Here is a 12,906-nt window from a genome sequence, read left to right as displayed (position 1 = left end):
CCTCTTCCGACCAGAACAGGTAACGCATAATTTCCCACAATGCTGCTGCCGCACCAGCCCGGAAGTAAGACGTTTATTGACAATATGGCCGCTGTGCTGGGTTTGGATTTGGAGATATTTGTAATCTGACAGCACTCGCCGGGGCTGCGTTGATAACCCGTTTCCATCTCAGGAGTGTACGGAACAGATGCATTTGAATGAAGGGACCCGCGGATCCACGGGACGGTGTCAGTGAGCTGAGGAAGCGTCCAGAGTGTGAAACCCGTCATGTCGTTTTTCAAGAGGAAAGGTAAGGAAGCTGCAACGTCAACGCTGGCGAGCCAGCGAAGGGAGTCCGGCTGAGGAGACAGCGGTCTATACGATGTAATTAAAGTGGGCAAGTCTGCGGCTGTAGACTAATTATCCGAGGACGCCGCGGTGCCGCTGGACACGCGTTTAACCGCCGCCGCTCACTGCGGTGACACGGTTAGCTTAGCGGTGGCCTCCATCCGCCCAGCGTCAGCCAGGCTCGAAACAAACCCCCACACAGCTGCCAGCAGTGCGTTACAGCAATAAGACGCATCACCGAGATGATGTGTGCATTCAATAGTGCGTCTTAATGTTAAAAAACAAACTCCCAACGGGCGCTATGTCTGTGTTAGCCATCGCTTGTTGTGGATCCGTGGCAGCTAGCTAGCTTCACCAGGGCTCTGTCACACACCGGCAACAGCAAGAAGAAGTAGTAACCTGTTGTATCTGAACAACAGTTATCATAAAGACACATGTGTGTGGTTATGTCCGCATTGAAACACGCGTGACCACAGAAGAAAGGGATGTAGCTAACGTTAGACGAGTAGAGGGAACTGATTGAATTGGACCTGCAGCGTTGGTTAAACCCCATCACCACCAGGCATCTCCACCCTGAAGAGACGTGTTAACCAGCTTCATACCTTTAATGTCTGCACTCAGCTGTTACGACTCAAGTTGGCTGCTGGTGCAAACATATTTAGGTTATATTGTGCTGTGTTATTTGCTAAAGCTAATAGTCTAATATCCCAGCGTTGTAATAACTCAATCAGAATGGTCTTTTACAGACATTGATTCAGCCACATTTTGAATTTGCGTTATACTGACAGGTTCATCTTATATTTTGTTCATACCTTTTATATAAGTTGTGGTAGCATATATAAGTTAGTGAAATACATAACAGTTTAACAGCACCACAATCTACAGCCCTCACATAAGGTTTAATGAACACGTCTCTTCAGCAGTTTCATCCAAACCCTACATTATAGCAGCATTGACCACATTATTAACCCTCATCCCTGCAGACCCCAGAGGTATCCTCTTTGTCATATCTCACACATGACTAGTTCCTTATGATAATTAGTACTTTTTAAAAAAAACACCAATGTATTGGGGTCCCGTCAAAAGCTCCCAATTGCAGCGTGTGCAGTGGTAACAGGCATTTTGAAGGCGGCAGACCCAGAGTTCCTTATGTATTTCCCCCCCCCCATCAGATGCCACTAATTAATAATGTTTTGAGAAGAAGTTAGTTCTGCCATGATGGTTGTTTCTTCCAGTTGTTTTTTGCCTCTATTCGATTTCCATTGCTTTGATAGAAAACACACAAATGTGATAGAACAGAATGGTGAGGCGGAGATTGTGAAACAGATTTGAACTGAAGGCTTGCGTTTATTCGTGAAATGAACATGGTAACTTCACTGTCTACACGAGACCAGGGTTTTTCATCTTCCCGAGTGAGATTAGTGTTTTTCCCCCTTGTAGGCTTCAGCAGCCAAAGCAGCTGACGCAGCAGCTCCCTGAAATGAGGAAATATTAGAGCGAGTGAAGCAGGGTGACACTCGGTACTCACAGGAAGGAAGTGTCGTCCTCCCCATAAGCATGGTTGAAATGTGTAGCAGAGTTTTTACTGAAATTCAAGTTTTGCAAAGAAATGCGTACTAATGTTAAATGATAATTAAACATGTGGGACGATACATTATTCAAATGTATTTGCCACGAGTAAAGGTGATAATACAGTGTTCACAATCTTAGTATCTTTAGCTTGTTGAACTTTATTCATCCAGGCGTCATTGAAAAACATTTTTTCCCATCTGTCCTTGTAACGTTTTCAATGCAAGTATACTTGTCACGAGTCGAAGTGCACTAATCCACTGCAGCAAATCTCAATAGTTAGCAAAAGATCACCTTCACCGCTCATAGTGTGCACTTATTTTACAATATTCCCCAAATAATCTATTTCTTTGTATTTTTATATCCAGGTCCAAATTTATTTTCTTCCTGGAAAACAACATATGACACATGCTTATATAATAACATGACATCCATCCATTAACAAATTTGCAAGTTAGAAAGGTCATAAGCTAATCTTTTGAGCAATCAAATCAAATTCCTCTCAACCGTATGTCCCACCTGCTGATCCTGTTTCACTTGCAAAAACGCCACGATACAAAACATAGACACCCTTGAAATGCCGTTTCAGCTCGACTTTGACCAAAATCATCCATTGCAGCCTCCGATCTGAATATTTATCTAGAGCAAAGACATCTGGTATTGTTTGCGGGAGTGCCGACTTTTGAAAAGTCACGACTGTTTGCTGTGACAGACGGCCCATCGGTGCCAGCTGACTCTGACTCTTGGCTGGCTGACGCACATTTTCACAAACCGCTCCCGTCCAAATGGTCTCGCTGCGGGAGCATATCCCCCCTCCGTGCCTGTTGGTCCATTTCGTAATGTCAGTGTTTGTAATTGGTAAGCATCCTGTCCGCCCTTTCAAGCCTAATCTGAAGATATGAATGGTGAGTCACTCTGATGAGTGGTTGCCACCATGTCTGCCGCTGTGCACTTATTCCACTGATGGCTACATATTTTATTTTTGATTTGTCAGTTGGCCACAGAGCTTTGGAGTGGCATCAGATATTTGCAGTATTTAATAGTTTTGCATTAGAGTGCAGTCTTTTATTTATGATGGTACGTATTTTTTTTTGAAGACAATCAGTAACTCTTATAAGCTTGTAAGCTGTCAGTCGACTTCACTCCACTCTTTTTCGGGAGCCACCTGAGCCACTAGACCAAGGTCATAAATCCTGACATACAGTATGAAAGGCCTCTCAGTCCTGCTTACTATATAATGAGCAGGACTGAGAGGGCTTTCACATATCAGAACACAGCTTCCCCTTTTTATCTCCTCATCCGTCTGCAGCAGCGAGGAAGCAGCTCTGCAGGACATTATTTGTTTGCCTCTCTGGTGTATCAATTCCTCATTGTGTCATTATGTAACTAGATAGTGAGTTTCATTCTTTGCGGTGACATCACGCCATCCTGTTACCTCACACATCAATGAACCTCATCGCGTATGAATTGTGTGCTCCCGCTGTATTGTGAATCATAACGCTGCATGTTTCTCCAGTTACCAACCCAGCTCTCGTCTTTCTCCCCGCAGCCAAAAGCAAAGAACCCGAGAGAGCGCCAGAAGCTAAAGTCGATAGAGGTGAGTTCCTCATCACCGAGGTTATGGAAGTGTCACACACTGTTTTTATGGTGTCATTTAAAATCACACAAACACGACAAACAAAGGTGTTTCAATATTGAATGCCGGGGTTTTCGTGATGCATTTGTTGACACTGGGATTTTTTTTGCGCGTGTGTGTTCTCTAAGAACAAAGATTTGGTTCACAGTGTTTAATCGTTGCCGGCCGTACTGTCACAAGGACCTACATTTTGACCCCAAGCTCTTAAATGAGACGCACACAGCTCACAGTCAAACAAACACTGAGCGGTCTGTCTTCTCAAGCGTCTCTCATCACAGCCTGAGGCCTCTCTACACTAACTGGGAGCTCTTTGGGAAACCTTCGCTAAAAAGACCTTTTCATACAAGTCACACTGATGATGTCATACATTCAGGCCACTCAGATCTTTGATTTCTTTGTACTCTTGTTTTTAGCCTTAATGCCTATTTTCATTCTCCACTCACAGCTCCACCCAGCCCTCACTCTCCATCGCTAGGACTGAGGAACCACAATGCCATCCAGGAAGCTGCCGGACCCAGCAATGTGGCCATCAACGCCATCTCTGCCAACATGGACTCCTTTGCCCGCGGCCGCACCGCCATCCTTAAGAAACAGCCGAGCCACATGGAGGCTGCACACTTTGGAGATCTCGGTGCGCATTCGTGTTTTTGTATTTTCATTTTAGACATAAAAAGGCATTTGACCATATATTTTCGATGTTCTGAAACATCACTAAAGAGTTACAAATATAGGCCTGTTATTCCTCAATGGTTCCATTCATTACAGACATTATTCTCTTATGTTGGTCTGTAAATACAAACAATACACAGCAGAGCTGCAACTTGCAGTTATTTTCATTATTGATTCATCTGCTGATTTATTTCTCAATGAATCGTTTTGGTCCAGTGTGTCAGAGGTCTGCAAAATCATAAAAGCACAACATACAGAGACACACACAATAAGTAAAACACAAACACACAATCGTATGGAAAAAGTAAAAGAATGTGCTTCATAATCTGCTGTTTGACCTTATGGGGGTAATTGGGTGTCTCATAGTAATGTTCTGCAGCTACACATGCCTGAGTGCAACTCTTGCATCACTAAAAGGGCTTAAACAGCAGCACACGTTCTTGTGCAAGTGGAAAACACCCTCATTAATCCTGCGTGAGTCACTTCATGTCTTACGTCTGGGTTACAGAAGAAACAGCTCCTACCTTAGAGGTGATCTGCAATTTGATCCTGCATTATGTACGCTAGATTTCATGATAAGGTGGTGAATATTGACCGACATGCTGCATTGACGGGAACTGCACGAGCAAGTTGCCCAGAGGATTGCTGGTCTGAGTCAGACGGAGGTGGAGGAACCTGTGCCGCAGCCCCGACGACGAAACTCTGAATGAAACATTCCGGTGATTTCCGGGTTGTGGCAGTTCAACTGAGAGCTGAGACTGAGAGCCACAGTGGAGCTGGTGGGAGGCAAAATGCATCTTTACAAATCAGTGGCCTGTAAGAGTTGACTGGCAGTCAGAACTGTTGTGTTTAACTAATCATGTGATTAATCGGCTCTCTTTTGGTCGCGGTTGAACGAGTATGGAACAGATTATATAACAGGCGTTGCCTGACTCTCAAAAGATATGCAAATGAGGCTCGTGTTGATGATCTGATGCAGGTGGCTGCTGTGATATTTAGCTGTCAGTATCAAGGAGACTTGAGTGTGCGATCTTAGAGAATCCCAAGAGGCCGGTTGATGAGCGCCTCACACTGGGTGACGCCTGTTGTAGCACCGCTTCAAAGAGCAAACAAGAAGTCTCGGCCCACGCTACAGTCTTAACTACAGCCGATGTGCTCTGATTCATAATCCTGCAAGTGTGTGGGTTTGTGTTCGATGAGCACGCTCCTGTGTTTGATTTGTTTTCTGGGACTTGTGTGTTGCTGTTGGGGATCGCCGATGTAATTCAAACAGACAGCCTCTATTTGAGACATCGTAAAGTCAAATGATATGGCACGCCCGAGGCAGTTTGGGGTCCGTCAAGGGTTGCCATGGTTGCGCTAGTTATTGCTGACCGCTTCATACTCGCATGACTGACAGGATGGACAGGACGCACAGATGCCGTGACGTGTGATTCTGAAAAGTTTGTCTGGGTTAAATCATCTGTGAAATTGCGTAGTCCAAGGCCATCTCTAGATAGACGGAGACTCACAAGGCTTCAAAACCAGGAGTTTGAATTCGGCTCACGTTCCAGCCTTCAGTCTGGACCAAGTTTTCAGTCGAAGCAGGAGAGCGGAATCCACTTTTTATCTTTCGCTTCGTGGTGCAACTGCCGTCAATACACTGAACATTTTTTCTTCCTTTTATAATGAAAGGTGTAACCTGTAAATAATAGAAAGTGTGTCTTGAAGTGGAATACTTTGGTGCACTTTAAGGCACTGTACATCGTATTGTCACGCGAATGCAGGAGTTTCATCTCCTACAGGTTTTATGGAGCCGTGTGAACACGAATCCTCACTTATCCAACCGCAAAACTTTCAAATCTTAAGACCTTTCTCAAGTCGTTTAAACTGATATAAATCATATTAAATTGTGGAAGGGTGATGGCGTTTATGTGCAGGCTTGTAAAGCGTCACATGTTTAATACAGTGTTCACATAGAATCGGTATAGAAAGTAAGTAGGTCATTTGTGTTTATTTACTTAAGCTGTTTTTTTCTCTATTGTTTCCTCTTGCTATAAATACACTATTGGCACAAAGCCAATAAGTCAGGCGCTCTCAACCTTTGAAACTAAAGGCCATCTTCTGATAATTTCTGAGGACCACCTTCCCAAAAAATTAGAAAAAAACGCATAACATAAAAAAGGAGTCCATCACTGCCTGCCGGTATGAATCCAAATCGAATGTATTCAGGGTCACATTTCTTCACCACAAACGTTGGAGCTCTTACTGGCTCAGGCTGTCTCCCACTTCACTTTTTTAATTATTTAAAAAAAGATCAATTTTGTGTTACTGCATCTGAAGGAACAGCTAGGTGTTGTGATGGGTGAAGTGATATTCTAACGTTACTAGTTATTAATAGAATCCATTTGACATTTTTTTTAATTAATGGGAATTCTTGAGCACATTTTGATAAAAAACAAATAAATAAATAAATAAATAACTAGAGTTATAAATTGCCAAATAATTTGTATATTTTAAATTGAATCAACCCATTTGGCAGTACCTCTGTGGTCCACTAGAGGGTGCTCTGATGCCCATCAGTGGGGCCTCAGCGGTTGAGAATAGCTACTATAAGTTGGCTCTGCTAAATTGATTGCTTAACATTTGTATGTTCCAGGTCATTCCAGTGTCTATCAGCCCCAGGACGACCGCTCTCGGCTGTCCAAGACGGTGGAGCACGTCCTCCGGGACAGCGTGGCGATACCCCACTACATGCATTTCATGGAACACAAGGGTGCCGACCACCTGGTTCGGTTCTGGCTGGAGGCCGAGAGTTTCCGCTCGACCAGCTGGTCGCGGATCCGAGCTCACAGCCTAAACTCTGTCAAACACAGCTCTTTGGCTGAGCCCGTTCCTTCCTCTCCAGGCGGCTCAGCGCTCACAGGGCTGAGCCAACACTCGCCCGGTGCTCTCACCCGGGAAAGTAGCAGCGAGGGCTCGACAGGACACTTAGAGCAGTGGGACGCCTCCAGCACAGAAGCAGGCCTGAGACCCGGTACCCCTCAAGCAGGAACCCCCAGCAGGCAGGCACACTCCAGGACAGGGACCCCCCTCAAGGTGCAGTCAAACAGCACCCTGAGAGACCTCTCCGTCAAACTCATGAAAAGTAAGTCAACTTTACACGACCCTTTCTCTTTGTCTGTGTTTATCTCTTTACATACTCAGTGGGCTAGTGAAACGAAATAAACCATGATGTGCATGAAGCATGTTTGTGCTTCCATTGTTCTCACACAGAAACATCATGTCTATGTATGTTCTAACGTCAGTGGATGATCAGCTGTTTGTTTGTTTTCAGTTATAGAAAAAGATGCAGTTACCATCTTCACCAAGTACATCTCTCCAGACGCTGCGAGGCCCATCCCCATCACAGAGCAGATCAGAAACGACATAGTTGGTACGATACACACCTCGCCAATGGGGATTTTACTAGTTTCAGTCTCAAAAATGTAGGTAAGTAATCTTCAATAACGTTCCTGTCTTTCCTCTATGTAGCTAGGATATGTGGAGAGGACGGCATGGTGGACCCGAACTGCTTCCACGTCGCGCAGTTTGTAGTCTTCACCGTCTTGGAGCAACAGTGAGTGTGACTGTCTTATTTGTTTCCTAGAGGAGTTGATACTCACGCAGCGACGTCTCCCTGTCGCCACGGTTTGACTTTATGATTAAAGTGCCACTACGGTGCTTTTCATTTTACCGCCTTGACATCCAAAGTGGGCCCTGCATTCATCTCACCCTTTGCTCTCTCATTTCCAGGCACTTTAGCGAATTCCTGCGGAGCCATCATTTCTGTAAATACCAGATCGAAGTATTGACGAGTGGCTCTGTGTTCCTGGCTGACATCTTGTTTTGTGAGTCGGCTCTCTTCTACTTCTCTGAGGTGAGTGGACCCCGTGGTTCCAGAAACGGGATGTATTTGTGGTGTCTCGTGACAAACGCATACTTACACCGGTGCTATTAAACATTTTGTTTGGTAGGTTTCGTACACAAACATCTCTGTCATTCTACACTTCTCCTCTCTAGATGCCACTTCCTCAAACAGTTTCTGTCAATTTGTTTAACGGTCTTTCCTCTGGGGAATTCGTATCGGCAGTAAACAGAGGACACAGTTAACATAACTGAACACAAAACCCCTCCAAGGGATTGTTATCATGCAAAAGTTGCAATCAACACCAGAAATGTATACACAAAGAAAGTGTCGGAGTAAATATTTATTTTCTATGTCAGCATATACGCAGGACATACAGTAAATCTCAACTCCACAGTGACGTCTAGTTGAATGGTTCTATGCTCTCCATGTCCTTCCCTGCAGTACATGGAAAAGGAGGAGGCCATGAATGTACTGCAGTTCTGGCTGGCAGCAGACAACTTCCAGAACCAGCTAGCAGCTAAAAAGGGCCAGTATGACGGCCAGGAGGCTCAGAATGATGCCATGATCCTCTACGACAAGTAGGTCCTTTTAAATAACTGTACATGTTTTGATATTTTTTGCATGTGTTGCAAACGGACAACGTTTCCCCCTCCTGGCGTTTCCAAGTGGTAATACTGTTGGCGCTGCTGTTGCAAAGACAGTTTCCCTCAGAGCCTAGCAGCTATTAATGATTGATAGTCTTTGGGAACTGGAGATAGCTTCCAGTAACTACCGAGGAAAACAATGGTGCTATCCTCTTCCTGTTTTGGTTCCATAGTGGTTGACGCGCTACATGTGCATAATGAAAGTGAGGTTCATAATCTAACATTATTCTATAGCCATTATATTGTACAAATCACATTTACGTCATAAGGAAAACATGTTTCCCTCAAATCCAATTAAGCAAGGTTACATACCACTGACCTGATCACTGGACAAAACCAATTGTCATCATTCCTACCGCATCCCGACATGGACAAAAGAGTTGACACTAAAGAGACAGATAATAATAACGATCAGTTAGTCTTTTTGTTGTCTAGGTCTTTGCAGGTCCAATCTCTGTTTCTTGGAAGCTCTTATTTAACACCAGAGGATGGTTAACAACACTAATTGATAGTGATGATTCCAGCTGCCTTTTTAGTTGAACAAAGATTTTTTTATTCCCGACAGGATTCCTGACTGTATCGATGCTTTTACACGCTCACACTCTCTGTTGTCTTTTCTAAGAAATATAATCCACACTCTGCTAATTAGCTCCTATGATTCTAAATGCAACATTCCAGTCAGAAAGACGTTTCTTCTCTGTCATCTTTGCTTCGGCAGCAGAAACGGGACTTTTAACTTTTATAATGTGCATCACATTTTCATTTGTTCATCAAAAAAACATAGCTACATAAATAATTATCCCTACAAAATGTAATATTTGGAAGTCATTTTGAGTTTATCTCCAGCTTCTTGCTGTGTTTATACCTTTCACCTCCGTGAATATTTCGCCGTTTATTTGCCGCCACTATTGCCGAACTATCCAGCAGATATCACCATTTTATCCAATATCATATTAAGTACTTCACTCATGGTTCTGTAACCAACAAAGGCTTTGTGTGTTTTGTGACGACAATACTGCTTAATCTGTGACGATACAGACAGATGTGCATCATTAGGGCTTCTTTGGCAGCTGGTGCCACTGCACTGTCAAGTTGAGGGGGGGCTAAAAACTGTTTTTGCTAAACTTGATGCAGTAAATGCTGTGCATGTGGACCCAGAGGAAATTGTGATTGCAATAACTACATTGTAAATCAACATATTACATATGTTTTTGCAACTCTATTGAAAGGGTCTTTCAGGAATGTTCTATCTCATTTCCCCCAAGTATTTTCCATATCGATCATATGTTAACCTTAAGTTCTAGCGAGGGTTTCTACATGCAGTTTCTTTTGTTGACAACTTCAGTCCAGCCGTCCTTTGTTGGAGGATTTGTCTGCAGCTGTTGAGGAATGCTATTTTAAGGCGTTTGTTTGTTCTGTTTGCTCTGAGCTTTGTGTTAGCTCACCCTATGTAACCTTGGTAGGTAATAGGATAGTTTGAGGACACTGTGTGGCTGCTCTGTTTTTTTTAATTCTTATTTTCTTCAAGTGGTTGGTTCATTAATATTTGCATAATATATCGTATTATCAAATTTTGACATGCCTCTCCTTTGCACATAGTCTTGCCTACGGGCGACCAGCCTCATTAATATATGCAATTAAATGAAATTCTTGAGTTTATTGATAAGGTATTGATTCAAATCTTAATTTCGACGCCCTCAGCTGAACTCTGTCGTTCATTGCTCCATTTCTTCTCCAGATATTTCTCACTCCAGGCTACCAACCCTCTGGGCTTTGGCGACTCGGTACGGATGGAGATCGAGTCGAATATCTGCAGAGAGGGGGGGCCTCTCCCAGACTGTTTCACCACGCCACTCCAACAGGCCTGGACCACTATGGAGAAGGTTTGATTCTCAAACAGACACACACTCCTCATCTTCAATATGAGGCTTCATTTCTTTTACTATGTAGAAAATATAAAACCCTTAATTAATTTTCATTGCCCTTTAAAACGTTTAATTGGATCTCTTCTAAAATGATCTGCTTGACTTGTTTCCTTGCATTTAAAAGGTTTTGTGGTGTCATTCACTGATGAATTGTCCTATTATTACACTGACAAATGCACCTGCCTTATGTTAATGAAACGAGAGGCGAACGCTGTTGTTGGCACATAAAGGTCAGTAACTTGTGCCCAGAAAATATATCACAGAGCTCATTATTCTCCAACAGTTGGCGTTGTGTTGCATTTGTTCAGGTCTACATGCCAGGCTTCCTGTCTAGCAACCTTTACTACAAATACCTGAGTGACCTCATCAATTCGGTGCGGGCGGACGAGTTTGTGAATGTCAGTGGCGCAGGTCAAGGCGGGCCCGTGGAAAACGAGCGCTCCAGTTCAAATGCCAGCGAGAGCTCACAGACTCAGGTGAGCCCGACTTTGACCCACATCTCCAGGCCCTGTGGGGACGCTCCTCTGCTGACATTTAGACCCGCTCCGCCTCCTTACATGAATGATGACGATGTTTTTGTTAATGCCAAAAGGTTGTGGTTGCTCCTGTCTTCATAGAAAACAACAACAATGTTCCCCTGTGATGCCAAACATTCAGTTCATGGTCTCTTTCCACTACAGCAAAGTGCCAAAAGGGCAGCGATCAAGATCTTGAAAAACTTCGACGAGGCGATCACGGTGGACGTGGCCAACCTGGACCCCGAGTCCTTGTACCAGCGGCCGTACGCTGGGTGAGTGTTGTGTATGCAATGTATTGTATGGTGTAAAGCCGCCTACATCTGTATTTTCAATCATGGCTTTATTTATAATTTTCTAATATTTTCTTTTATCTAATCTGTCATTTCTGTCAAATTCCCTTGTTTTGTTTGACTGTTTCAATCCTTTTCCATCCCTCTGATCGCCCACGCTGCCGCTTGGCTCTAACGCCTGTAATTTATTTAGTTTTTATTGATTCCCTCCTAAAGTGCTTTGAAAAGTCCCGTCCAAAAAAAAATAATTCAGGAGCGTGATGTTATTGAAACTGAAAGACAAAGCTGTCTGTCAGATCTGTGCTCATCCCTCTTCTCCGTCCGCTCAGAAGGATGACGTTTGGGAAGGTGAACGAGATGGGCCAGTTCATCAGGGAGGCAGAGCCAGAGCCGGACGTGAAGAAATCCAAAGGCAAGATACGCACTCACACCTCTACCTGTTCCACTCTCTCTGTCTCATTATCTTCTGAGTCTTTGCCCTCACCCTGTCACACGTTATCTCGTTAATATAAACCTGCTCCCATTCACAGCCTTCTGAAATATTTATAACGTTCCTCTTGGAACAAAGAAAACCCAGCCACTACTCTGAAGAACTAACAACATACAAAATCACTATTTATTACTGCTAAGAGTGCTTTCTCTTGGTCTAGACCGGAGTCCCTGACATTTTGGCCACAGAGTAACTGGGCCAAACAGGAAGCACAGTCTCATAAAGCACTGAATACTTAAATGTCAGGAGTTGTCACAATTGATTTGCTCTGGTTTACGATACTGCAGTTTATGTGCTGTTTTACTTGCCCTTACTGATGCAGTCCCACTCACTCAGCCTTCTCCCTCCTCTCATTTAGGTTCCATGTTTTCTCAAGCCATGAAGAAATGGGTCCAAGGCAACTCAGACGAGGTGAGGCCACAAGATGTTTAAAGTATTCACGAGTGACTCGGTGGTCTGGGACGCATAGCGGCATGTATTCAGAGGCACCACGGCGTAGCATGTCATTAAGTCTGTGGTTGTTGTTTGTGCTGTGACTCTCGCCACCAAGGCCCAGGAGGAGATGGCGTGGCAGATCGCCAAGATGATTGTCAACGATGTCGTCCATCAGTCAAATCACGACAGCCCTGGCAAGGCCACCAAGGTACTCTTCTCCAAGGCTTTGGTCACACCGCCAGCCCAAATCAGTTTTTACAAATTGTATTCAGGTGGATTTTAGGAAGTCTGGAGGGTAAATTGCCACATGGAATGTGATTTTTGCAAATTTGTTGATCAGTCCGGATTTCCATGTGTCTTTTGCGTCACTCCCTACTGATCTCCAGCACTCCAGTGTGGAGATCAGTCTGCTGGTGCGAGACTAAATGCAATAAGCTATTTGCTTATGTGTAAACCTGCCTGCACCCTGTCCTTCTCCTCCAGCAAAAACACAACCTTAAAACACCCCGTAATT

At 44.0% G+C, this 12,906-nt stretch overlaps 1 protein-coding gene across 2 annotated transcripts in view; it reads left to right on the top strand.

Moving 5' to 3' along the window:
- The first annotated feature begins 64 nt into the window (after nucleotides 1-64).
- akap10 (A kinase (PRKA) anchor protein 10) overlaps nucleotides 65-12,906 on the top strand; it is a 15,068-nt gene continuing 2,226 nt past the window's right edge. The window contains exons 1-14 of one of the 2 annotated variants that reach the window (XM_084029794.1): nucleotides 65-289; nucleotides 3,446-3,493; nucleotides 3,978-4,163; nucleotides 6,840-7,328; nucleotides 7,518-7,616; nucleotides 7,715-7,799; nucleotides 7,976-8,099; nucleotides 8,532-8,668; nucleotides 10,473-10,617; nucleotides 10,968-11,135; nucleotides 11,340-11,449; nucleotides 11,800-11,879; nucleotides 12,316-12,368; nucleotides 12,508-12,600. In XM_084029794.1, coding sequence (XP_083885920.1) covers nucleotides 268-289; nucleotides 3,446-3,493; nucleotides 3,978-4,163; nucleotides 6,840-7,328; nucleotides 7,518-7,616; nucleotides 7,715-7,799; nucleotides 7,976-8,099; nucleotides 8,532-8,668; nucleotides 10,473-10,617; nucleotides 10,968-11,135; nucleotides 11,340-11,449; nucleotides 11,800-11,879; nucleotides 12,316-12,368; nucleotides 12,508-12,600 — 1,839 coding nt within the window. In that variant the 5' untranslated portion in view covers nucleotides 65-267. Of the gene's footprint in view, nucleotides 290-3,445; nucleotides 3,494-3,977; nucleotides 4,164-6,839; nucleotides 7,329-7,517; nucleotides 7,617-7,714; nucleotides 7,800-7,975; nucleotides 8,100-8,531; nucleotides 8,669-10,472; nucleotides 10,618-10,967; nucleotides 11,136-11,339; nucleotides 11,450-11,796; nucleotides 11,880-12,315; nucleotides 12,369-12,507; nucleotides 12,601-12,906 lie in introns of both variants that reach the window. The other variant, XM_084029793.1, reaches the window with a different exon arrangement.

This window comes from Eutrigla gurnardus, assembly GCF_963514095.1.
Source record: "Eutrigla gurnardus genome assembly, chromosome: 15".
Taxonomy (NCBI): Eukaryota; Metazoa; Chordata; class Actinopteri; order Perciformes; family Triglidae; genus Eutrigla; species Eutrigla gurnardus.
Note: the sequence above shows the minus strand (reverse complement) of the source record. Positions and strands in the feature narration are given on the sequence as shown.